This window comes from Chelonoidis abingdonii, chromosome 7, assembly GCF_003597395.2.
Source record: "Chelonoidis abingdonii isolate Lonesome George chromosome 7, CheloAbing_2.0, whole genome shotgun sequence".
In the NCBI taxonomy this organism is placed as follows: domain Eukaryota; kingdom Metazoa; phylum Chordata; order Testudines; family Testudinidae; genus Chelonoidis; species Chelonoidis abingdonii.
The window spans coordinates 4,187,979-4,212,816 of record NC_133775.1 but is presented as its reverse complement, the minus strand read 5'-3'; the positions used below and the strand labels follow the sequence as shown (position 1 = coordinate 4,212,816).

Here is a 24,838-nt window from a genome sequence, read left to right as displayed (position 1 = left end):
GAATTAACTATCGTACTGGAAGCTGTAGTCTTGACAGCCTCCTGATGCAGAGATTCCATTTTCCACTGGGAAGCACTGAAAATTAGAGATTAAGGGAAAATCTCTCTATACAGGCCAAATCCTGAAGTTTCTACTTAGTTTGTACTCAAGCAAAACTCAGACTAAGAACCGAGTCAGGATTGGTCCTGTCTTTTTTACATTTGTTCCTTAACAGGAGTTGAAGCAATTTGACAAAAAATGAAATACAGGGCTGGCTAAATCTGGAGGTCTTTACTCAGGCCCTGATACTACAGCTCTTGCTCACACTGAATAGCCCTCTATCACAGACGCAGTCCCACAGAAATCAGTGGGACTGTTTCTGTGAATAAGTGCTAATCAATGGGCCAAATTCTGTTCTCAGTTACTCTGTGTCTACATCAGTTGCCATTAAACTCAGTGGTATTACTCAAGATTTATACCAGTGTAATGGAGGGCAGAATTTGGCTTGATACAAGTAAGAGTTGCAGAATTACACCCAAGATTTTAATCTTATCCAGCCAAACTTCCAAGAAATTTTGCCTGAGTAAGGGCTGAGCAAAGATCTCAAGATCTGACCCAGACAGACTTACCTCAAAATAACTTTAAAACTTTGGTTTCCAGGGACTTCTAAAGTGAAGTGAATTGGCTCAACTGTAGCTCAAGAAAGAGTTTCTTTAAAATTCTACCCTCACTAATCCTATTCCTGCTAAAGAGTATAATCAGAACAGCAGCTGATTCCAGACACCCCAGTCATTGAATGGGAATAATAAAAAAGGAGTGGCAGTTCTTTCCAAAAACTGTTTTGCCAATACCATTTTAAGACAAGTTACTGTTTACTTATCTAAGATAAGGGCAAACTCCACTGCTAAATTAGGAAAGATAAGGAATTTTCATTTAAAAACAAGGAGTGGGTGATCAAACCCTTCTGTCACTCAAAACTTAAATGAGTTTCTTTTCCAAAAATTCTTTCCACCCGTCTGCGTCTACAGACCTGTATGTAACTGGAGAGCTGGTAATGCGTCTTGGGATGAGCACGCTCTTTTTTGTGTTGTGCAGTTACTAACATCTTTTCCCTCTAAGGAAAGACATTAAGTATTTGCATTGCTAATAAAAGAGCTCTTACCTGGAGATTTTGCAGAATGCGGGCTGGAGTGACGCTCTTGGGAATGGAAACCACCTTACGCTGTACTTGCCACCTATTACACAGAGAAGGAAGAAAAACCTCAACTTCTACATGTGCAACCCAGGGGGGGCAGGTACACGACAACACCCAGAAACATCTGTTCCAAGCAAACAATTCTCTCTTTCACTTGACGGTGTATATATTTTACATATATTTACTCCCTGCACCTTGAACCCCTTTCTGAGCACTTGATGGCTGTGAGGTGAGCTGGCCAAGGGTTTACCTTAGAACCGGCCAACACCAATCTTGAGCAAGACAGAATGGTCACTAGGCTACTTCACTGAGAGCTGCAGCTGATCAGTTTTGAAAAAACTGAAACAAGATCAAGATGTCTCAAGCTGGACTGCAAAACCCTTTAGAAAATTTTGGCCCCATTAACTTCCATAAGGTAAACCAGGAAGAGACTCCTGTTCTCTCTAATTCCTTGAGCAGAATATCATCCTTCCTCTCTTCCACCTTCTACTAGCTGACTAACCAACTCCAAATTTGTGCTGTTGTGACTAAAGATGAGTGTAACAAAGGAGTTCAAGGGCCGGGCAGGAGTGTCCCGTGGCCCAGATGTGGCCCACGGGCCACAGTTTGCCCACCTCTGTCCTAGATGTTGCTGAGGCCCCTTGCCTCCCATTGACAACTACTATGACTCTTAGGAAGTCCTCAGCACTGTATAGGATCAAAATCCTAGGCTGGCTTGTGCTGCAGCAGAAATAGAGGAGAAAATAATGGTTTGCCAAGTGGAAGAGAGATGAACTAGTAGGCAATTATATTTTAGGGCTCTTACTGGCTATAATACTCTATTGACAATAAAAATACTGTCTCAGTCAGAACCCCTTTAACTGTGTGCCACTTGCGTCAATAGGGCCAGTGATGAATACCACCCTTTCTCAGAACTGTTCAGTACCTGAGGAGGATTTGAGCAGGTGATTTGCCATATTTTTCTGCCAGTTTTTTGATCCCAGATTCTTCTAGAAGTACTGGTTCATCAGGGTGCTTCCACATTCGATCAGGAGAGCCAAGGGGACTGTATGCTGTTACTACCAGCCCTTGCTTATTACAATGAGCTATTAACTCATTCTGAGCAAGGTAGGGATGACATTCCACCTGTTAAAGCAACAAACAACAGAACAAAAGAGGAGGATTGAAGTCTGTTTTGGTTGCTGGGATTCCCATGATACAATAGTTTACTGCTAGCAGGACTGAGAAGTCACCTTGAAGGTTATGCCAAAGGAATTAGGCTGCATAGCTAACTAAAAGGGAAGTAGCTGCGGGCGGGGATTTCTACAAGTTACCCTCACCTACCTTGTATGAAGATACTAGAATTCTCTGTGCAAGATGTGAACTTGAATTCAGACAGAGTCAGCGTCCCCACAACCTGTATCCTGATACAACATGTAACAGAGGATTTGACCAATTGGAAATACTCCTTTAGCTGAATGGCAAACTTATTGCCTTAGCCCGAGAAACTACTCAATCCACTAAGACCTCCCATCATGCCCTAAATTGCATTTATTGAGCAAGCCTGTTTACACAGCACTCAGTATAACGGAATGCAGCTGGTCAGCTTAATCCATGTTGGGTCAGTGTTGTAAACGGATTTTTAGAATAATGTTCCCATTTTCTTAGATCAGCTGCCTTTAGTAGTAGTGATTCTGAGGCAATGTTGACTTGCCCACACACCCTACCAGGAGTGGGTAAGATTGCCATTCCATGCCTTCATTCCCATCTCTTAGATGGCACCCACAGGATTGTATTTACCCCTTGAATTGTGAGGGTGTGATGGCTATTTGTTACAGAGTGATCACAATCAGAAAATTGCTGATTCCCCAGCTGCTCGCAATGGCCATGATGGCTGATTTGAAATCTATGTCACTCTAGGATGCTGTGACCTTTTTCTCCCCCCTCCAGGTGAGGCTCTTCCTGCTACAATCCATGCCTTTGTCACTGCAAGATTAAGCTACTGCAATGCACTCTCCTCATAACGCCACTCAGAGTAATGATGGTGCGGAACGCAACAGCCTGCATGCTTAGTGGAGTTTCTCATCATGAATTCTTGACACCAGTGTTCACGTTCCGCCCTGGCTGCTTATTGGCTTCAAGGCTGAGTTTAGAAGTATTCATTCTGGCCTAAAAAGACCTAAATGTTCTGGAACTTTCCTACCTGAGGAAGGGACTTTCTCCATGGTCCTTACCACTTCAGCTGTGATTAATGGAAGTGCTTCAGCTGAAGCGGAACAAATTAGACCAAGAAATCCTTGAAGGCAAACTTTTCTTCTATTAACTTTATTTGGCAAGGCTAGCATAAAGGGTTGCAGGAGAGGCATAAACCCATCCCCAGGGAATTGCCCCAGCACAAGGGATTCCTGTGCCTGGCACAGATCTGTGCCATCTCTGCAGAAGTGTTGGCTACAGGGGTCAATCTAGGGAAAGTAAGGGGCAGACAGGGGATGGGAGGAGGCATGACCAGGCATTCTTGCACTCCAAGTATTCTGCACTTCTGCAAAGCCTCATGGGGACTACACAAGTGAGGGCAGCCCTCAGGGCTGCACTAGCCTGCATCCAGGGGAAACCCATTCACCCAAACACACAAATAGGGTGGGAGCCGGGCCTGTCCCTGCACTGGTGCCTGCTCCAGTGCAGGGCTAACTCTGCTCCTATGGTCATACACCACGATGCACATTATTTGTGCGCAACAAATAGTGGTCATAAGAGCTCACTCCTCATATGGATAGGATCTGCATAAAGAAGAGTAGACACTAATGTACCTTTCCTGCACAGACTTTGCCCTTTCACACAGAGGCCCATTCCTACTTGCCTGTGATTGTCTCACCTGTAGTACAGCTGGTTTGATAGCAGCCATGTTGAGGATGTCATCAATCTGACGGCTGTTGAAGTTGGACAGTCCAATGGCCTTCACCAGACCTTTCTCCACCAGCTTCTCCATAGCCTTCCAAGTTTCCTTGTAGTCAGTGTAGTCAAAACGCATCATCCCATCAGGGTTCTTTGGGAAAAGAGTATCTCCTCGTCTACAACATTGCAAAAAACAGTATAAACACAGTGCATGGAGATTTTTATTATAGTAAATGTCCAGTAAAAGAAATATTCTTTAAAATACTCGTAAAAGTCCAATCCATGCTTTACAAGGCACCATGTGAGATAAGCTTACATCTGCTTTAGATTCCACTATGCTTATTTACCATATGGAAAACTGGTTGGTATATGGTGTCTTTCTTAGTCAAAGTAACTTACTGTAGAGTACTCAAAGCTATCTACTTATAATGCAGTAACTATATGAGAACATGGCCATCATTATACACTCAAGCAACAGTTCACCCACAGACTCTGACCTTAGAAAATATTGGATTGAAAAAGAGAACGTTTGCCAGGACAGAGGTAATCCCTTCAGAGTTTTTGAAGATTTCTATAGGAATTTTAAACTTCCATCTGGAGCCAACCTGCTACTGAAGGGACTTTGGTTTTACATTCATCCAGGAGAGGGCGCTTGGAACAGTCCAATATTCCCTTTCCCTGGCACTGTACTGCAATGTCAGCAGTGGATACGAGTTCAGCTCCCAGTGGGAATATGTCTTAAAAAAATAAAAATCACACCTTCCTGCTCCTGGGTAGGAGTGTTTCCAGCAACACATACAACACACACAGAATCTGGCTGGCCTGGTGACACAACAGTGCATTGTGGGAGGGATACAACTGTGCATTGTGGGAGGGATACAACTGGATTCTGAGGAAAGCAAGATGAGACAGGGGCTGACCAAGCTATTTAAGGAGTATCTCTGACTGGCTGCACTGCTGCCTCAGTCTTTGGAGACACACACACTTTCCTATGCTCCCCCAGTTGAAAGGAAAATGTTGGGATTGCGAAAGTGGCAGGAGTTGGGAGTGAGGGATCAGGGGCATCAGACTGAGTGGGAGGATTCTTGCTCAGTGCGTGGGTAGACTGAGCACCAAATATAATTAGAATACAGCCTTATGAGATGCTGTAGGGGGAAAACAGCATAACACGTCAACAGAAATGCCCCTGAAACATGGTTTCACTTCTAGCTTTTTGTGTATTGGGATGAGAGGATTCGTCCTCAAGACCCATGGACTCTGTGGTTCTAACTGAAAGCATCAGTTCCCATTTAAGTACACCCTTCAGCTCAACTTCCCCATACAGCAGTTTTTGTTTTACATCTGATCATTCAGAGACTAGAACCTTTAATGCATTGCCTCACTAAGTTACCTAAAGGGATATATTTAATGCTGAACAGTCTTTTCTTGTATCACTCACAATGTGGTACTCGTCCAGTTCGGGTCACATGACACTTCTAAAAAATGGAAACGCCTCTTTGAAAGCTCCCAGGAGGCAAGAATTTGAGTTCCTCTGAATCTGATAGACAGGGCTGGCTCTGGCTTTTTTTCCGCCCCAAGCAAAAAAACACCTGCGGGCCGGCCGGAGCAGCGAAGGGGGGGGACAAACAAACCTGCGGGCCAGCCGGAGCAGCGAAGTGGGAGTGGGGGGACAAACAAACCCGCGGGCCGGCCGGAGCAGCGAAATGGAGGAGGACAAACAAACCTGTGGGCTGGCCAGAGCACAGGTGCAGCCGTGCAGGGGGACTCCCGGCCCTGCAAACGTGCCCCGGGAAGCGGGCGGGGGGGGGGAGAGAGAGAGAGAAGGGCGGCAGCCAGGGCTTCCTTCAGCAGGGTGCTTGCCACGCTGCCTGCCAGGAGGGCTCCGCGCCGCTCCGGTCAGCGGGCAGGGAAGGACACGGGTTGCCCTGCCGTGCTTGCTACAGACCTGGCACCGCTCCCACCAGGGTGCGCCCCTCCTCTGCACTGCTGCCCCCTACAGGACGGCCGGAGCAGCGAACCAAAAAGAACAAAGAAAAAAACCTGCAGGGGCGGCCAAAGTAGCGAATGCCACCCCCTGGAATCTGCCGCCCCAAGCACAAACTTGCTCAGCTGGTGCCTGGAGCCGGCCCTGCTGATAGAGAGCTGGCCTGTTGAGAGGATCTCCTGTGTAGCTGGTCTGACAGAGGCTCATACTTAAGTAATAGCAGGTCACATTTAGTCCATCCTTCTACAGCTATAGGATTGGCCCCTACAGTGTACACTTAAGTGTTTTACCCAGTCCAGTATTAAATGACTCAAGCCCAAGCTTAAGCCTGATAGGATTTCACCATTCCCCTGGGAGACTATTCCACACTAATAGATCTTACCTTCGGGAAGATTTTTCCTTCATAACAGGTCAGATTCTCAGCTGGTGTAAACTGACATAACTCCATGTAAGTCAATGTAACTACACCAGTTTACACCAGCAGGGATGTGTTTCATTAATCCTGTTACTCCTAGTTAAGCCACTTCCAGCTAACTCACTCAGATCCCAAGGCCACCTAGTGCTGTGATTCGGGAGGTGTGACAGATATTATGGACACATGGAATATTCAAAGGCTACTAGACCAACTTTATAAATATTATGTGTAATCTGTATGGGCCAAGAATTTGTTAGCTCCAGAGAAGAGTTACAGGAATTTCCTGCAATAACTAAAATCACTGGGAGATAATTAATACAGATTCCTAGACAGTGTAAATAAATCTGGAGAAGTCCCCCACCCTCACCGCCCCCTGCAAATGGCATATACTAGTTTGAGCTGGTTAAGGACAGCTAACAAAGAATTGTGACTGTACAAAGTAACCAGCCTGACTTTGAGGATGGGGGGAATGGTGGGGTGGGGGGTGTCACTCTCACTCAATCCAAGAACTGACATGACACTGTGACCAAAAGGGACAGGCCCTGTGGGAAGGCTTTGAAGTACTTTGTTCCTATCATGATCTCCATGTGGAAGATGGATGTCTGTCTGGTAAAGCAAAACCCGCATTTACTGTTTTTAACATGTTTTCTCTGTAATGCTTTTGTTCTGAATAAATAATACTTTGCTTTATGAAGGCTGGCTGATCACTGGTTAACCCTGGCATTGCCCCTGAAAGAACAGGACTGCTGGTGCTGAACTGCAGTCAGATCTGCTAAGGTGATCACAGGGGATTGCAGCAGGAATTGCAAATTCCGTCTAGGAGTCATCCTGAAATGGTGAGGTCTGAGACCTAGGTGCCCTCATAAAGGCAATGCAGGGGTCAGAGCTGCAGTTATCTCGGGAACTGTGACAGTACGTATCTAGTAATCATGACAATTCCACTGCCTCTCTGAAAACTGGTTCTGCTCCCTAATTGCTCTATTAAACAACATTTAGTGCAGTTTAAAAATCAGATAAGACTTAATTTCAAGTTTAAATCCACTATTTATAGCTTTATAATTCCAGACTAATGAGAACAATTATCAGGAGATATCCATCTTCCTTGTAGACAGTTTCCAGATTTTACTAATCCTAAAACTCATTTCAAATGCAAAGAACTGGGGTGAACTGGAAACATTCTTTGTCTCTCTGTCCTTAGGCAAAATGCATATGCACATTTGGAGGGACAGCAGTGGGGGCCCAGACTAGACATTTCAAGCTCACCATACTAACAACATCAGGAAATACCTTGCAGGCAATATCTGTGGCAAGAAATTCACAGCTGCACAGTAACTAGCCTCCAGTTATAAACAGATGGTCTGCACTACTTTTATACTTCCTGCTCTCCTCCCATGCAGAACTCACTCGAAGGCATGTGGCCAGTGCATGAGATACAGATCCAGGTAATCCAGTTTCAGATCTTTCAGAGATTTCTTTAAGGCTGGCTCCACATCTTCTGGGTGGTGCTTGGTATTCCATAGTTTTGATGTCACAAATAGCTCCTCCCTCTTAACAGGCTTTTAGAGACAGAGGGGAAAAAAAACATATTTGGACATGTTTACATCAAAGGCTTATCTGAATACATGAAAGGCACTAGTTAGAAGAGGAATGGTCAGTGACTCCTTAGCCAAATATTGTGTCCTAACCATGTTTAAGATACTTTTTAAATGCAGTTAGCAAAGCATAAGGAAAGTCTTAAATGAAAATAAATTAATTTGAAATGCTTCAAAAAAAAAAAAAAAAAAACCTCCTAAGGCAAACAACCACCAGAGTGTAATTAAAATAAAGAAGGGAGTAATTTAGAACCTATGAATGAGATTTTTTAGAAATGCATGGGATGCAGAATGGAAAGAGAAAAAGATTTTTATATTGAAAAGTAAAGTTCTAAAATATCTCACAGCCTCCCCTCCTATCTCCAGATCCATTAATTTTCAAAAAGTAAGTTTTGCAAAACCACAAACATTTCTCCAAGTTCTCCCATCACTAATCTAAATACTGTCCTCTCAACTAATTTCACCAAAAATTATTTCCACACGCAAATTGATCCGATTAGCCATTACTGAACTACATATGGCCAAAGTGGACAGACTATTCCATTTATGCAGATGTAAATTGTTATTTATTTATATTTCTGTTTTATGAATCATTCCCATGAGACAGACCCAGCTAGCTTCTGTAACTTGCTGAGCTCATGACACTATTTACCAAGAGTGCTACTCATGGAAAGAACAACAAAAATAAAAATAACCCAATAAATCTTCCTACTTGGACTTTTTTTTGGCAAGTGCAAGAAATGTGTTTCAAGTACTCTGCCCAGCTGCTTGAAGCCCAGCATATGAAACAGTTATAAGGTTAAGCAGCCTGATATTTATAAATAAATAGAAAATGTGTATGTTACATACTATATACAACGGGTGAAATCCTGGCCTCATTGAAGTCATTGGAAGTTTTGCCACTGACTTCAACAGAACCAGGATTTCAGCAGTCTCTGAATAGGAAACTGATACATCGGAGCAATAACTATAATCTTCTTAGTTTGTTTTTTCCATATCGATTTCACTGTTATTTTTGTGCTTGACTTATGGTATTCAGAGAAAATCTAAAAAAAAAAATAATTTTTTTTAAAGTACTTGTTATAAACCACTCTGGCATTTTTAAAAGTATCACTGGATGCAGTCTGGCTAGTAGACACTCCTGTCCTCCCCTGTCTTGATTATTCCTGCCTATCTTGCACCAGGAGGGATGGTGCAATCTGAGGGAGAAAAGCTGGAGAGGACAGCTGAAGTGGACTGAAAACACTTAAATCAATGCTTGAGAAAGGTTGCCCAAAAAAAGCATAGAGGAGCTCCTTCCCTCATACAGGCTGAGCACACTTTTTTTTAATAGGCCCTCCCCAGCTCCTCAAGTGAGGTGCTGAGTTTAAGACTCAGGCAGAGGTGAAAGTAAGCTGGTCCGGTCTGATATGGTGCCAGACCAGACCAGATCATCTTCCCCAGGCTGGCAATTTAAAGGGCCCAGGGCCCCCCGCAGCAGCTGGAGCCCAGGGCCCTTTAAAATCACCTTCGGAGCCTTGCTGCCAGTGCCCCGGGTAGAGGGGGCAGGGCTCCAGCAGTGATTTAAAAGTTCTGGAGCTCCTGCCACTGCGGGGAGCCCTACCCCTTGCCACCGCTACCCTGGAGCTCCGGCAGCAGGGCTCAGGTGGCGCTTTAAAGGGCCCGGGGCTCCCCACAGCAACCAGAGCTCCATGCCCTTTAAATCCCTACAGGGGCCCTGCTGCCACAACCTCAGGACTCCATCAGCAGGGCTTGGGCGACGATTTCAAGGGCCAGGGGCTCCCCGCAGCGGCCAGAACCGTGGGACCTTTAAATCAGCGCCTGAGCCCAGCTGCCAGATCCCCGAGGTAGCAGAGACAGGGCTCCGTCAGCGATTTAAAGGGCCCAGAGCTCCTCTGCGGTAGCAGTGGCCAGAGCCCCGGGCCCTTTAAATCGCCCCTGAGCCCTGGGGCTTCCAGGTAGGGGTGATTTAAAGGGCCCAGGACCCCCATCTCTTCCAGTTGAGGCCATGCCCCTGCTCAGGACTCCAGCATACCAGTAAGTCCTTTAACTTACTTTCAGCCCTGGACTCAGGGCTTGTCTCCACTTGAAATGGGAGGGGTTCTCCCACTGGCGTAGGTCATATACCTCCCTGAAAGACAGTAGCTAGATCAACTTGATCTAGCTTGGTCTACCACAGGGGGTTAGGCAGTCAGCTTACAGTATGTTGCTCAGTGGTGTGGATTTTTCACACCACTGACTGATGTAGCTGGATTGACCTATCTGTATAGTGTAGACCAGGCCTCACACATGGATTCTCCCCATGTTGTGTTGCATCTAGGCTGATGAGTTCAAGTGACTTTTTGAAAACTATGACTAAGATTTTCAAAAGTAACTAGTGATTTTGGGCACATTTATTTTTGGGTGCCCAAACTGGGACACCTTAAAGGGGGGTCCCTGAAAAGCAACTGCAGAGCGAAAAAGGCTCCTTCTTACTCTTCAGGTTCCCTGTTTGCATTCTGAGCAATCATCTGTTGTAGTGAGAAGAGATTTCACCAAAGTCTGGCCTACAAAACCAGCATAGATCTGGGAGAGAAAATTCTACCTAACCTAGAAATAACTAGGATATATTAATATGCGGAACTCTGCAATGCCATTTTTACAGAGTCACTTTTCAGGGTACAGCTGCAATTTACAATCCAGTTTACATTCACCGTTCCTTTTTCACCTTATCTGGCCCGACGCTCTCCTGGAAGGCTTCACCTATCTCTGCTTCGTTGTTGTAAACTGTAGCACAGTCAACGTGACGATAACCTGCACCAAGAGCATACTTCACTGCCTCCTTCACCTGTAATCACAAACAAATACAGATTAACTCAGCATAATCACTGAGAAGGGAAGGTCTGGTTTATTTTGAAGAAAAAGCTATTGTAGATCCATAATGAGCATTTTTTGTTTTTTTTAAAAGAACTAGATGTGCCTCAATGCAAGAGCAGGACAAGCTGAGAAGTACTCAAGGAGCCTTCTGCAGCCCTTGTGTTCGTCTGAGTACAAGGACTATGCAAGGCAAGCACTGTTAAGTACTCCAAAGGGAACAGGAAAGCACTGATCCTCCATGCAGGCATGTAGAGCTCGCTGGCCAAAGATGGAAGTTACTCTCAAGGAATGGCACAACTGCCATATTCTCCCTATGTGCCAAGAAGCTCTAGGAGCTCCTACTGGTATATTCAAAGCCACCTTACTTCTAGTGCCTGGAAGCACAATCCATGGAGAAAGAGTTAGGTTTTAAATTCCAAAATTACTAGCTTACAGGGCTTCCAAGATTATTAGAGTACAGGGTTTTGATAGATTCCTCACACTGCATTTCTGCAATGTAAGGTTACTTTATTGGGATGTAATCTGCTCCAATGCACGTACCAGGCTCTCCTATGGTTTTGTTCACTTCCTATGTTCTCCTCTACTCCACAACAATGAAAGCCACTCCACTAACAAAGACTCCACACTGAAGCACTCACACCCCTGCAGGGCATGCCTTAGGAGTGCAGTAAGCCTAGAGACAAACTAGTAGAGTGCACTCTCCATACTTCTCAGTCTGCTTTGGGGGAGAAAAAATAAAAATTCAAACCCCATTATTCGATAAGCCGCAAGAGACTGCTACAAATAATGATGGCCCCGTCCATGGGCAGAGAAGGTAAGGCCTAGACAGAGTCATCTTTTCTCTTAGCTGCCCACTGGGGAACATTTGGCCAGTAGTTATATAGTCTCTTTTAGGATGATCTAGACCTAAACACTGAGTCTATTTTATCAGTGTGGGAAGAGCTAGCATCCTGAGCTAGCACAGGCTTTTGTGGCTCTGATATGTTTCCACCCATGGAAACAGAGGAAGTTAATGTCTTCCCACACTCTATTGTTATTTTGCAACCTTGTCTGTGCAGATGGTCAACTTTTCATGGCAGGGGCTGTCTCTTGCAAGGCATTTGTGTAGAGTCTAGCACATGGGCTCCTGATATCTGTTGAGTGCTCCCTGGAAGGTCTACACAGCAGCCTGGAGGGTGCTTTCCAGCGCAGGTAAACAGACGCAGGCTAGTTCCACTTGAGCTAGCATGCTAAAAATAGCAGTGTGGTCACAGTAGCATGGGCTAGCCACTCAAGTACATACCCAGAGGGTTGGGCAGGACTGTACTCGGGTGACTGACCTGTGCTGCCAAGGCCACGCTGCTATTTTTAGCATCCTAATTCAAGCAGAACTAGCCCACGTCTGGCTCCCCACACTGGGAAGCACTCTTGCACTTGCTGTGTAGACATACTCCCAGTGCTACCATAATACAAATAACAAAAATATTCTCATATGGCTTTCCTGTGAGAAAAAAAAACACCACAGAATTTCCACAGGATTCAGAGACAGTTACAGATGGTCTTTTAACTAATTTATCAAAGCACCTGCATTTTCCATTTCAAAGCCAGCGGAATAATTAATACTGAGGAAAGACAATAAAATGTTCTGGTTTACAAGATGGATTTAAAAGAAATCAAGTATGGAGTAGATCTATTGGTTCCTGCTAGATTTTATTTCTTTTAGTTGTTGAAAGGAAAGGGCAAGCTACATGCAGGATATTTTGATGAGGTTCTTTGGTGTGCTAAGACAATATACGCATTGAAGAGCAAATTTCCCTTAGTCACTATGACAAAAAAATATATTTTTTTCCTTCTTCAACATGGACAGGATTTATAGGCTTTACTTTCACTATGACACATACTTTTCTGTTGAAATGGTTACTACAAACAGTGCCTGGGTTATGAAATCACTAAACATGTTAATGTTTCATGCAGTCCAATCACCCCCAAAGAGAACAGAACAATACTGACTTATTGATTATAGAAAGCCATGGAGCAGAAGCATCTGGTCTGAGAAGGAACTTAAACATGTTCCATAGTAGAGCTCCAATCTATTCCCTGACCTCATGGGCAACGGTGTCTATTAGGATGGAAGAGTAAAGAGCAGGAAGATAGATGTGTGTCAGTAATTGTTCAGGAGAATGAGGATACAGAGGGCTTGATTTTGAAAGCTCTCTGCAAAAGTGCCACTGACAGATATTGCAACTGCATGCTGTATCTTTGGAGACCATATTGTATTAAGTTTGCGTATAATCGTGGGCCATTGATTGTGTCCTACTCCATCTGCCGAGGTTACAACAGCTCCTCCAGGAACTAAAAACAACAGGGGAAGGAGGAGGTGATTAAGGCAAGTTAATGAAAGTCTAAACAACCCCAGAGAGCTACCACCTTTCATATACAGGTTCAAACTGGGTTTTCAGGGATCAGACAAAGAGAGCCCTTTTGATATAATGAGGCTGAGTTTAAACTGACACAGCGTCTTCTTTCTGATCCTGCAAACAAGCAAACTTTTGTCCATGGGGCCCCAATCTTGCTGACGGGTTGGAAAGCCTACCAGGATCCCATAAAACAGATGGGTAACCTCTGGTAAGCTTTTAGCCTGCATATAGGAAAGTTTATTACTTTTATATGTTTTCTCTGTAATGCTTGTACCCTAAGAATAAATGTGTTTTGCTTTGTGAAGGCTGGTTGGAAACTGATATATGTTTAGAACCCAGCAAATCTGCAGATATCTGCAGACCATGTTTGTGGATTGCGAATGGATGTGGATCCAAATATTGTATCTGTGCAGGGCTCTCCATATATTGTTGTAGTCCCTGGAGAACGGTTAACCACAGGCACTGGACCAAGATCAGACCTGCTGGGGAAATCACAGTGAGGTGCAGGTCTGCAAGCCTAAATCCCTGGTCTAGAGGGAGAGAGATGTGGGTCTCTGCCCAAGAGAGGTGACACCTGGGAGCCTGAAACCTTAAAAGTGGATGCCCTCGAGGAAGAACCAGAAGGAAGGAATTGTCAAAGATGCAGTTAATCCTGAAACTGTGACAGTCACATCCAAACCAACACATAAACCCCACAGACAAAGTGATTTCTTAGGCAGCGCCTAAGGACAAAAAGCTCTGGACATGCCTTTACAAATCAGCTTAAACACGGGGATGCCGTCTCCCGCCTACATGTGCAAGTTAAATTTCCAATACCAGGAAACCAGGACTGGTCATTTCACAAGGCTTATAGATTTAGTCAAGATATTTGCATGTGTCTTTCCTGTCCTGAGAGCTACTAAAGTTTTCCAGTTTGAACTTTGTGAGTCACTGTTCCACACAAAGGCAAACATCCTAACCAGGTTTCCAGATCTGCTAAAGAGGTTTATTGAAAGAATCCGAGAGCGAAGATACTTCTAACCTGAAAACAAGGTTTGAGAATAAGAATAGTACTTAGTAATAGTGTTAATAATTCCCAGATGTTATACAGATCTACAACTGTAAATCTCAAAGTGCTTTACCGACAAAGTAAGCAGCAGCACCCCCATTTTACAGGTGAGGAAAGTACAGTGCAGGAAGGTGAAGTGACTTGCCTGCTGTCATCCAGTAGGCCAGTCTGAGACCTGGGCTCTATTCCTGGCTCTGACAAGTCCTAGTCCAACAGTCTATCTATTAGGCCACACTGCCTCCACAGAGTGCTTTATATTTTCAAAGCCCTGTACAAATATTAACAAATTAATCTGACTGAAAAACTGATTAACAGGATTAGTTCTTATTTTGGCAGAGTAACAAACATTCCAGGGAAACAGGTTCGACAGGAGTATTTAGAGGGTCAAATACCTTGTAACTATGGGCTACCTGTTGCAGTAAAGGTAGCTATTTGCCCAAGGACCAAAACTGGACAACAAATTGCAGATGAAATTCATTGTTGATAAATGCAAAGTAATGCACATTGGAAAACATAATCCCAACTATACATACAAAATGATGGGGGTCTAAATTAGCCATTACCACTCAAAAATGAGATCTGAGTCACTGAGTGGATGTTTTCAGAGAACTAACCACAATGTGCAGCGGCAGTCAAAAAAGCTAACAGAATGCTGGGAAACATTAGGAAAGGGATAGATAATAAGTAGGGCCCTATCAAATTTATGACTGTGAAAAATGTGTCATGGATAGTGAAGTAAGCCCTCCCCTGTGAAATCTAGCTATTGGGGTGGGGAGACGACTGGGGGGCCCTAGCCAGGGGCTCCTACTGTTCCCTGTGCTCCAGCTGCTAGTCCCCAGGCTGGGGAGGGACAGAACTTACACTTCCCGTGCAAGCTACTCTCAAGGGGAGATCAGACCCACCTCTGGGTACCTCCCCTTGCTGCAGGAAGCAACAAAATGATTAGGGGTATGAAACAGCTTCCCTATGAGGAGAGATTAATAAGACTGGGACTTTTCAGCTTGAGAAAAGAGACAACTAAGCGGGGGGATATGATAGGAGGTCTATAAAATCATGACTAGTGTGGATAAAGTAAACAAGGAAGTGTTATTTATTCCTCCTCATAACACAAGAACTAGGGGTCACCAAATGAAATTAATAGGTGGCAGGTTTAAAACAAACAAAAGGAAGTATTTCTTCACCCAATGCACAACTTGTGGAACTCTTTGCCAGAGGATGTTGTGAAGGCCAGGAGTATAACAGGGTTGAAAAAAGAACTAGCAGGTTCGTGGAGGATAGGTTTATCAATGGCTATTAGACAGGATAGGCAGGGATGCAAAACCATGCTCTGAAATGTCCCTAGCTTCTGTTTGTCAAAAGCTGGTAATGGACAAGAGTGGATAGATCACTTGATGATTACCTGTTCTATTTATTCCCTCTGAAATATCTGTCATCAGCCACTGTCAGAAGACAGGATTCTGGCTAGACAGACCATTGATCTGACCCACTATGGCCGTTCTTACGTTCTCAAGGATCTCAAAAACCCATCCATACCACTAGGGAGATGAGCAAATATTATTAAATCCATTTTGCAACGGGTAAGCTAAGACAGAGCAGTTAAGTGATTTGCCTGAGGTCACATAGTAAATCAGTAGAAGATCTGGGAACAGAACTCAGGAGTCCAGACTTGTTACAGGATCCATTGTCTTAACTGTAATTCACCAGTTCCATTCAGCCCACTGCAGGGTGAAATCTATGTAGGTATTTATATATCCCCATCACAGTGGTACCCAGGCATCTGCACTGCTCCAAGCCATCATGAAGGGGCTGTTCAATGTTTTCCTGTAATATCACACCATCGTGCAGCCACCCCATCGGACCCATGCTCAGAAAGGAGATGACGGATTCTAGAGGAAGCTATGGCAGTCTCTCTGTATCCGGGGAGGGCTGCTGCAATCCAGAAGTTCGAGCTTACTCACAGATGGGAAATGGAAGGAGAAATTGACTGTGAAGACCACAGGATTGTCAGATGCAGGCTTCTGGACACACTGCATTACTACATCAGAGCTCCTTTATTTGTTGCAGATGAGGAAACTACGGTTACCTGTTCACCAGAATACAAGACCCGTGGCTGATTCAGGCTCAGGCTTCAAAATTGTCACATAGACATTCATGTTAGGGCTGGAGCCTGAGCTCTGGGATCCTCCCCCTTCATGGGGTCCTGGAGCTCGAGCTCCAGCCCAAGCCTGAACATCTATACAGCAGCTTTATAGCCCTGCAGCCCGAGCTCTGGTGTTTAATTGCTGTGTAGATGTATCCTAAGAGCTCCAACTAGGGTTGGCGACATAGAACACATCAAAAGAACAAAGATTTGTCTCCTATCCATAAATGGATTTAATTCAAATCCTTCCCCCTTCTGCCACAGTTAACACACACTTTAACTGGGAGCAACTGCTTGTTTGGGTGACTAGAATTTCTAGTTGCAGGTTGGTCTGTTCTTTTGCTGGGACAGAATGCTGCTGGTTGAAAGCGTTGCCTAGCTCAAAGCTAAGGAAACAATTTAAAAATCCATTTGAAGTGGCTATCATTTTTGCAAAGAAGTCTTTCTTCCAGGAGCCTCAAGATTTTGCTGACCCCTTTCATTCTGGGGTCCATTTTCCCTACCAAGCCTCATCCACTGTCAGTTGGCTGCCAGTGCAGTGTGCCCTTCTGACATCTGTGATGGAAAAGAGAGACCTCTTCTAATACTATCCTGGACAAATATATCAAATATGCACACATCCAGACTTCATCAACACCTGCAGCAGCATTCAGAACTGTATGCCAAAGGAAAAAAAGACTACAGTGAGGTAGGAAATGGTTAATGCTACCCAGGCATTCATATTAAAATCCATCCTATTCATGTTCTTAGTGATAGATGCTACTGAGTGAACAGACTTATCTTTGATTCATTCCTGTTGTCATTTCCTAAGATGCTGCTGTGTTGTGCTCCCTTCCACTCAAATATCTCTTCATCTCGTTCCTAAGGTAACATCACAAAACACCAAATTCTCCACCAATGTTTGGCTGTGTAGGTAAGAGAAGCAACACGTTTTGCATTTTTAAACAAAGAATTTAAAAACCAGACTGAAAAATAGTAAACAAGCTCAGGAAAATCTAAGAACTATATATTACAGCTTCACTACAGAGATGCTGCGGCACTTTCATTTGTACAATTAAGATTTAGCTATGAAAAACCACACAGCTGGTACAGGGACAGCATGCGATGAATAGGAATGAAAGGACTAGAAAGATTATCAGAGCTGGGATCACAAGAAATCTGTACTTGAAATGTACTGAAAGGTTTAATAGGATGGTGTTACTTTGGGTAAAGCACCACTAGATAAAGTTTACAATCCAAAAATAATCCTAGTTTCTTTCGAGAGATACAGACAAGATTGGGATGTCCAAATTTTCAAAGTACTTTGCTAAATTTCTTATATCTGTCGTGGGACAAGTAGAGTCTAGTGGTTAGATCATAAAACAGGAAGTCAAATTCAGGAGGGAGTGCCAAATTGTGGACCTCAAGCCCCAGTTCTGCAACCATGTTCATACCTGCTTCGCACGTACGGAAGTAGTTCCAGTTGCATAAAGTTAAGCACATACATATGTCAAAGATTGGGGCCTAAAAATCTACATATACATTGTGTGACTGAAGTACTCATGAAAGACCTTCAAATCAAAGTGTTTCATGTGTGCATAAGGCACAAATACAGATTGAAATCATAGCACTAGTTTATAGCAAGTGAAAGCCTTACCTGGCCGGGTTCACTTTTCCAGGTGCCCAGTCCTATAAGAGGGATCTTCTGCCCAGTGTGGAGCACAACAAAGTCACACATAGAAGACATTTTTACCTAAAGCAAAAGTTATTTTTTCATTATAACTACAAAGTTGCAACAACTTACGTTTTCTACGCAAAAAAAATAAAACACAAAAGTCCCAATTCTGCTCTCATGTTGCATAAGTGTACGTCTCCGTCCCACCTATTCTCTACATGTGGCACATTATAAATTGATTAATTTAACAGTAATAAGTCGCCAGGACCAGATGGTGTTTACCCAAAAGTTCTGAAGGAACTCAAATGTAAAATTGCAGAATTGCTGACTATGGTATGTAACCGAACATTTAAATCAGCTTCTGTACCAGATAACTGGAGGATAGCTAATGTGAAACCAATTTAAAAAAGGCTCCAAAGGTGATCCTGGCAATTATAGGCCAGTAAACCTAACATCAGTACCACCAGCCAAACTGGCTGAAACTATAGTGAAAAACAGAATTATAAGACACATAGTTTAACACAATTTGTTGCAGGGGCTTTTGTAAAGGGAAATCATACCTCCCCAATCTATTAGAATTCTTTGAAGGGGATCAAACATGTGGACAAAGGTGATCCATTGGATATAGTGTATTTGGACTTTCAGAAAATCTTTGACAAGCTCCCTCACCAAAGACTCTTAAGCAAAGTAACCAGTCATGGAATAAGAGGGAAGGTCCTCTCATGGATCAGTAACTGGTTAAAAGACAAGAAACAAAGGGTAGGAATAAATGGTCAGTTTTCAGAATGGAGAGAGGTAAATAGTGGTGTTCCCCAAAGGTCTGTACTGGACCAGTTCAACACATTCATAAGTTATCTGGAAAAAGAGGTAAACAGTGAGGTGGCAAAATTGATAGATTATAGAAAATTACTGAAGACAGTTAAGTCCAAAGCAGACTGCAAAGAGTTACACAGGGATCTCACAGGGATATATTAGCATTGAAAAAAAGTACAGAGAAGGGCAACAAAAATTATTAGGGGTATGGAACAGCTTGCATATGAAGAGAGATTTAAAAGACTAGGGCTTTTCAGTTTAGAAAAGAGATGACTAAGGGGGGATATGATAGAGGTCTATAAAATCATGACTGGTGCAGAGAAAGTGAATTGGAAAGTGTTATTTACTTCTTCACGTAACACATGAACCAGGGATCACCCAATGAAAATAAATAAGTTGCAGGTTTAAAATAAAGAAAAGGAAGTACTTCTTCACATAATGCACAATCAACCTGTGGAACTCATTGCCACAGAAAGTTGTGAAGGCCAAAACTGTCCATCAATGGCTATTAGCCAGGATGGTCAGGGATGCAACCCCACACTCTGGGTGTCCCTTGTCTCTGACTCCTGGAAGCTGGGAGTGGATGACAGGGGATCGATCACTTGATGATTCCTTGTTCTGTTCATTCCCTCTGAAGCACCTCAGCATTGGCCACTGTCGGAAGACAGGATACTGAGCTAGATGGACCATTGGTCTGACCCAGTATGGCCATTCTTATAATAGCTTAGTCTCCTGTGGACTGTCATTCTTAGTTCTATTTTTGGTTGCTGGATTTAGTGTATGGATGCTGGTAGTGGTGGTGGCCTGCGATCTACAGGAAGTCAGACTAGATGATCTAGTGGTCCCTTCTGGCCTTAAACTCTATGCATACAATAGTGTAAATCATGAATAACACCACTGAGTCCAGCATAGGTATACTCACATAAAGCAGATCAAAAAATCTTTCCCAAAGAGTCTAGGGAAAATAAAATATTATTCTTTCCCTCTTGTTGTCCTCTCTCCTCAATGTGATTTACATCTGTTGGGCAGCTGTAGAGCTGCAAAAATTATGTAACTTAAGAACTATAGTGGTATAAGTTAAAAGATTTACTCTCTATTGCACTGTATTCTTCAGGGAGACCACCACCTTTGGCAATGAATATCTCAGCGCACATACAGGGCCGGCGCAACCCATTAGGTGACCTAGGCAGTCTCCTAGGGTGCTGACATTTGGGAGGTGGCGACCGTGGCAGCCACACATCCAGCCGCCGCGGTCGTCGGCAGTATTTCAGGGGCGGGACCTTCCGCTGCCTCTGTCGGGGGTGCCATTTTGGGGGCAGGACCTTCCGCCGCCTAGGGCACGAAAAAGGCTGCTGGCACTCCTGCGCACATAAGATTAAACTCCTGGCTATTATAGATAGATAGATAATGTCCATTACAGGTCTCATCCTGAAAACCCTTCCTCACACAATCAATGCCAATGAACTCAGTGGGACTACTCACATGAGTAAAGGCTTACAGAACTGGGTCCATAATTTATAAAGCTATTATACTGCTTTCAAAAACATGAATTCAACTCATCCAAGAAATACGGTTCCTGTCTCTCACACCCCAGACAAGCAGACGCCTAACAACATTGCATGCAAACTAACTGGGAGATGTTTTCTATGATCTCCCAAATGATCAAAGGCCCAATCCTGCAAGTTGCTAAAAGCACTTAACTTACATGTCAGGGAAGTAAAGGACAGCAAGGAAACGTGTATTGCACTGTATGTTGATACCGACCGAGAAATGCACTGCCACTACACAGGCAAGAAGGGATTTACTGTCCTATACAGGAGGATTTTACCGGAAAAGATTTATCCTCCTCTCCCCATGGGAGGACTTTTCTTCTTACATCAGTGTTTATAGCAGTGTACAGTTTTGGCCATAAATTTGCTCATGGTGTCTTTTTAAGTAGAGGTCCTCAAATGAAAAGATATAGTGTATCTGCCACTTTCATGCATTAAAAAGAAAAAACTGAATGCATATCTTTAAGGTCCAACACATCATGTTTCAGATTTCCTAGGGTGTCGGAGTACACAATGCAGCAACCTGGAGCCACCTATACCAAGTACAAGCTCAGGTGACAAGAGATTCCATAACATCCCAGAAATTAACAGTAAGGGAAACTAGAGAGTCATTTTTCAAGCTTAAATACAGAGTGCTTCTGCAGGGTTTATGCCAAATCCTACAGCGGCAAAAATATGGCATTTCACCTATTCAGAAGATGAAGTTATGCACCCAAGGAGCTTGTAGTTCTACTGCTTTAACAGCTTGCCACCAACTGGTCCAGGTGCATACCTGCTGCATTCGGGGAGGGGTAACTGATCTTGTCCAAATTACCTACTCCAGGCTGTGGTTTGGGGACCAAAACAGACACAAGGAGGCCCACCCACATCATGCCTTCCCTTCTCCCCTTTGTGCACCTTGAGAGGAAAACTTTGGCGTCATAGAGTGTTAAGAGTAAGTGTGTGCAGGAGAGAGAGAGAGATGAAGAAATCTGGGCAGGATACAGACTGTGCAAACTCAGTTAGATGTATAATTAGTCCCATCATTCTATCCAAAGCAGAGAGTACAATTTTGATTTCACAGTGGTATTGATAATCACACTGAGTTCAATGGAGGTATTCCCGATTTTCACCAGCATGATAGCAGAGCCATATCTTGTTATCCAAACTTATTCAGTAAGGTGTCCCACAGACCCAGTGCTGAAACTTTTAGGTTCCAATTTACCATTGCCCTGCAACTTGTACCAGCTGTTGATATTTGCACCCATGCAGAGCAAGCATAAAACTCTACCACATCAGACTGGTAGCGTTTTACACCTCCTTTGCTGCGGAGACGGGCGACAGGGAGGAGACTCTTCAGAAATATAGAATCTAGAAAAACTCATCTCAATGAACAGAGCAAGACAATGAGGAGTTTTATAAGTTAGGCAGGCAGAGCTATGAATTTTGAATAACTATGCAACATAGAACAATGTAAAACAATACACAAACTGGAGTTAAAACCTAGCAGTTCCTTAACACACTTCTGTTATTTTATTATTACAAATATATTTTTCTTTCACCTGTTCTTTCTGTACAATTTTTGTAGTGACCAATGAAAAGGACACAGTTCCTTAAAATTCAAGAAAGAGTGGCCCACCCCACCAAAAGCTGAATTATAACATGCTGTAGTGGAAATAAAAGTTTGGTGATTAGATACAACACCTTGCCATCTGTACTTTATGTGCAGGACTTATTAGTGTCAGCGTAGACAGGACCAGAGGCCCGATTTAGCACAGCTTCATACAGGAGCAGTAGTCTTCTGTTGCTGGAGAAATAGGAACAATTGTGCAAGATGTGTTTTTGATTTAGGACGGACAGAGATTTTAGGATTATCTTTCGTGCTGTACACTATAGTATCGAAGCACTTCCGAGGCTATACATTTGGCATAGCAAAATTCCTAGTGGACTTTGTGGCGTCTTTCTGCTCTTCTACAATTTCTATAGGAAACTTTGATTTTGGGGCAGGGAAAGGAGGCACATAAATAGCATGTTGCTGATGGTGGAAATTTTGTATCAAAGAGGAAGGTCTTGCAACATGTCCTAATGGTTGTTCTTAGGTTGAAAAGTTAAAGGAAATCATGTTTCAGGATGCATTCCAAAGCCTGCTGACTTCCTCAGCTTTTGTTGGGATCAGCTATTTAGCTTGGTTTCACAGTGCTGCTTCCTGAATTAAGTTCTACCCACTCTAGAGAGACAAGCTCGGTCACCAACAGAGGTTGGTCTAATAAAAGAGATATTACCTCACCCACCTTGCCTCTCTAATATCCCGGGACTGACACAGCTTCAACAATACTGCATTATACCCACACTAGATAATCTACTTGTAGAGATCCATCAACAGTATGTAGTATCAGCTCAAGACTCATCTACGTGGGGAAATTCAACACTGGCTATTCTGCAATAGCTGTTCCAGTTTCCCTACGTAGAACCCTTCGTGTTGGGACAGGGACACTGATGAAAGAAGGTATGTTTTGCTAGGTCCTGCTCCTTGGACTTTTTCTTTATACATCTACAGCTCAGAGTAAATGGGAACTGAATGGCAGAACTTGGTTTTAATCACCTAAATACATAAAAAAAGACAGGGCTATTTACACTAAAGTATAATTACAGTTGTGTGTAATTTTAACAGTGTTGGCTGGCAGCATAAGTAACATGCTAGTTGAGCTGTATTTTAATAAATACAATTCACATTCACCCTGAACTCAAAACTTTAACCCAGAGGGCAAGGTATGCATACCTAATCAGTAACTGTTGACAGCACACAAGTACAAAATTATCCTACTCCACATAAATACAGTTTTATATTAACACTGCATGGTGCAGAGGTGGCAGAACTAGAAAGTCTGGAAGGGGGGGGAAGGCATAAGCTAAAGTCTAATATTTTTCTGTCCAGATGTCTCCCTTCACATTATTTGCTTTGAATTCAGGATCATTTGTAAAGAAACGCATAAAGAGGTTCAGCAGCCTGCAGTTATTTTTGCAATAGAAATGTGGGACAGTTTTTGTAGCAGTGAAGGCAAAAATGAAACAGAGTCTGTCAGTAAGTTAATATATAATTAAGCAATCACTCGGTTAAACCTGGGCATGAAAAGCACGGTTCATTTCTCTGCGCATGTGTGTGGGGCCGGGGGAAGAAAACCTGAACTCAATGGTGTGAGAATCAAAGATGATGTGAAAGTAACATAAATAGCTTGGGGGGAGGGGTCTATAATGACTAATAGCGAGAGATGTAAATTACACGAATTTATCAGCCCTCCCTTTAAATCCCACTTCTTCTTGGGGCCGGTGGGAAGTGCACTAATCTGATTACAAACACAAATCAAAGGTGCCATCGTTTTGTAGCACTCGGTCACTCTTGCTCCACAGCTCAGAGGTTAGCGCTCCAGTTTTTCCATTACTCTAGTTTAAACTCTACAATAATCTTTTTGAACCAAGTTTAACCTCGGGTACCCACATGCACAAACCAGGCAGCACAAATGCATCCCTCTCCCCTTCCATTTATAGACTCAGTGAAGCGATCATCCCACCAACTTCTGCGACAAAAGCTAATGGAAATGGGACATTTCATCCAAGACAGCCACCGCTTTTGCAAATCGCCCCCCACCCCCCCGGGAGAATACACAGACCAGTCTCATACAAGTCGGGTTAAATAGGAACGGGAATTAAAACAGCTTTAGGAAATCACATCGGGAAACTCACCGCACACCCGTTATTCTCCCTTCTCTATTCCCAACGAGAGTCCAAAATACAAAAACTCTCCTCTCTACATTTCCGTTTCCGGGTTTGATCTTTAACCCCACAGTCAGAGCCAGCAGATTTCCCCTTCCACGTGGGGCTGAAGAACGCATGTGTTACTCTATTTCCTCTGCTTTGCAAAGTCCTTAGTGCAGCACAGCTTCCACGGCAGCCTTTGCAAGCTTGCTCGGGGTGTTGTATGGAGGTGGCGGCTCTGAAATTGACAAAGGAGGAACCCCTAAGTGGCAAAATCCTGCCAGGATTTATTCTCTTTTGGAAGGAAGATTCTCATTATTCTGGAGTTAAAATTAAAGTAGCATTTCTCTTGCCACCGCGGGTTTTGCATGTAGAATTTTGTGAGGGAGGATTTTGCATTTAAAGCTATTCTCTCTTGTAAAGGAGGAGTTTGGCTTTTTAAATTTTTTCATCTGGGGATGGAAAAATTGTCAGTGTTTCCTCCTCCTGACTGTTTGAAATATCCCTCACTCAAACTCTCACAGTTTGAAACAAAGCTCTTGATCCCATCCTCCAAACTCGTTCTCAGCTAAATAGTTCATTGGAGTAAGTGGAGTTACAAACCTGAGTAAAG

The 24,838-nt window shown here is 43.5% G+C and overlaps 1 protein-coding gene across 1 annotated transcript in view; it reads right to left on the bottom strand.

Annotated features, from left to right (window-relative positions):
* AKR1A1 (aldo-keto reductase family 1 member A1) overlaps positions 1-24,300 on the bottom strand; it is a 28,531-nt gene extending 4,231 nt beyond the window's left edge. The window contains exons 1-7 of the mRNA XM_075067576.1: positions 24,214-24,300; positions 18,113-18,208; positions 10,744-10,863; positions 7,849-8,000; positions 4,026-4,221; positions 2,100-2,299; positions 1,142-1,214 (exon numbers count right to left, since the gene is read on the bottom strand). Of these exons, the coding sequence (XP_074923677.1) occupies positions 1,142-1,214; positions 2,100-2,299; positions 4,026-4,221; positions 7,849-8,000; positions 10,744-10,863; positions 18,113-18,202 (831 nt within the window). The 5' untranslated portion in view covers positions 18,203-18,208; positions 24,214-24,300. The remainder of the gene's footprint in view (positions 1-1,141; positions 1,215-2,099; positions 2,300-4,025; positions 4,222-7,848; positions 8,001-10,743; positions 10,864-18,112; positions 18,209-24,213) is intronic.
* Between the last annotated feature and the right edge of the window lie 538 nt (positions 24,301-24,838).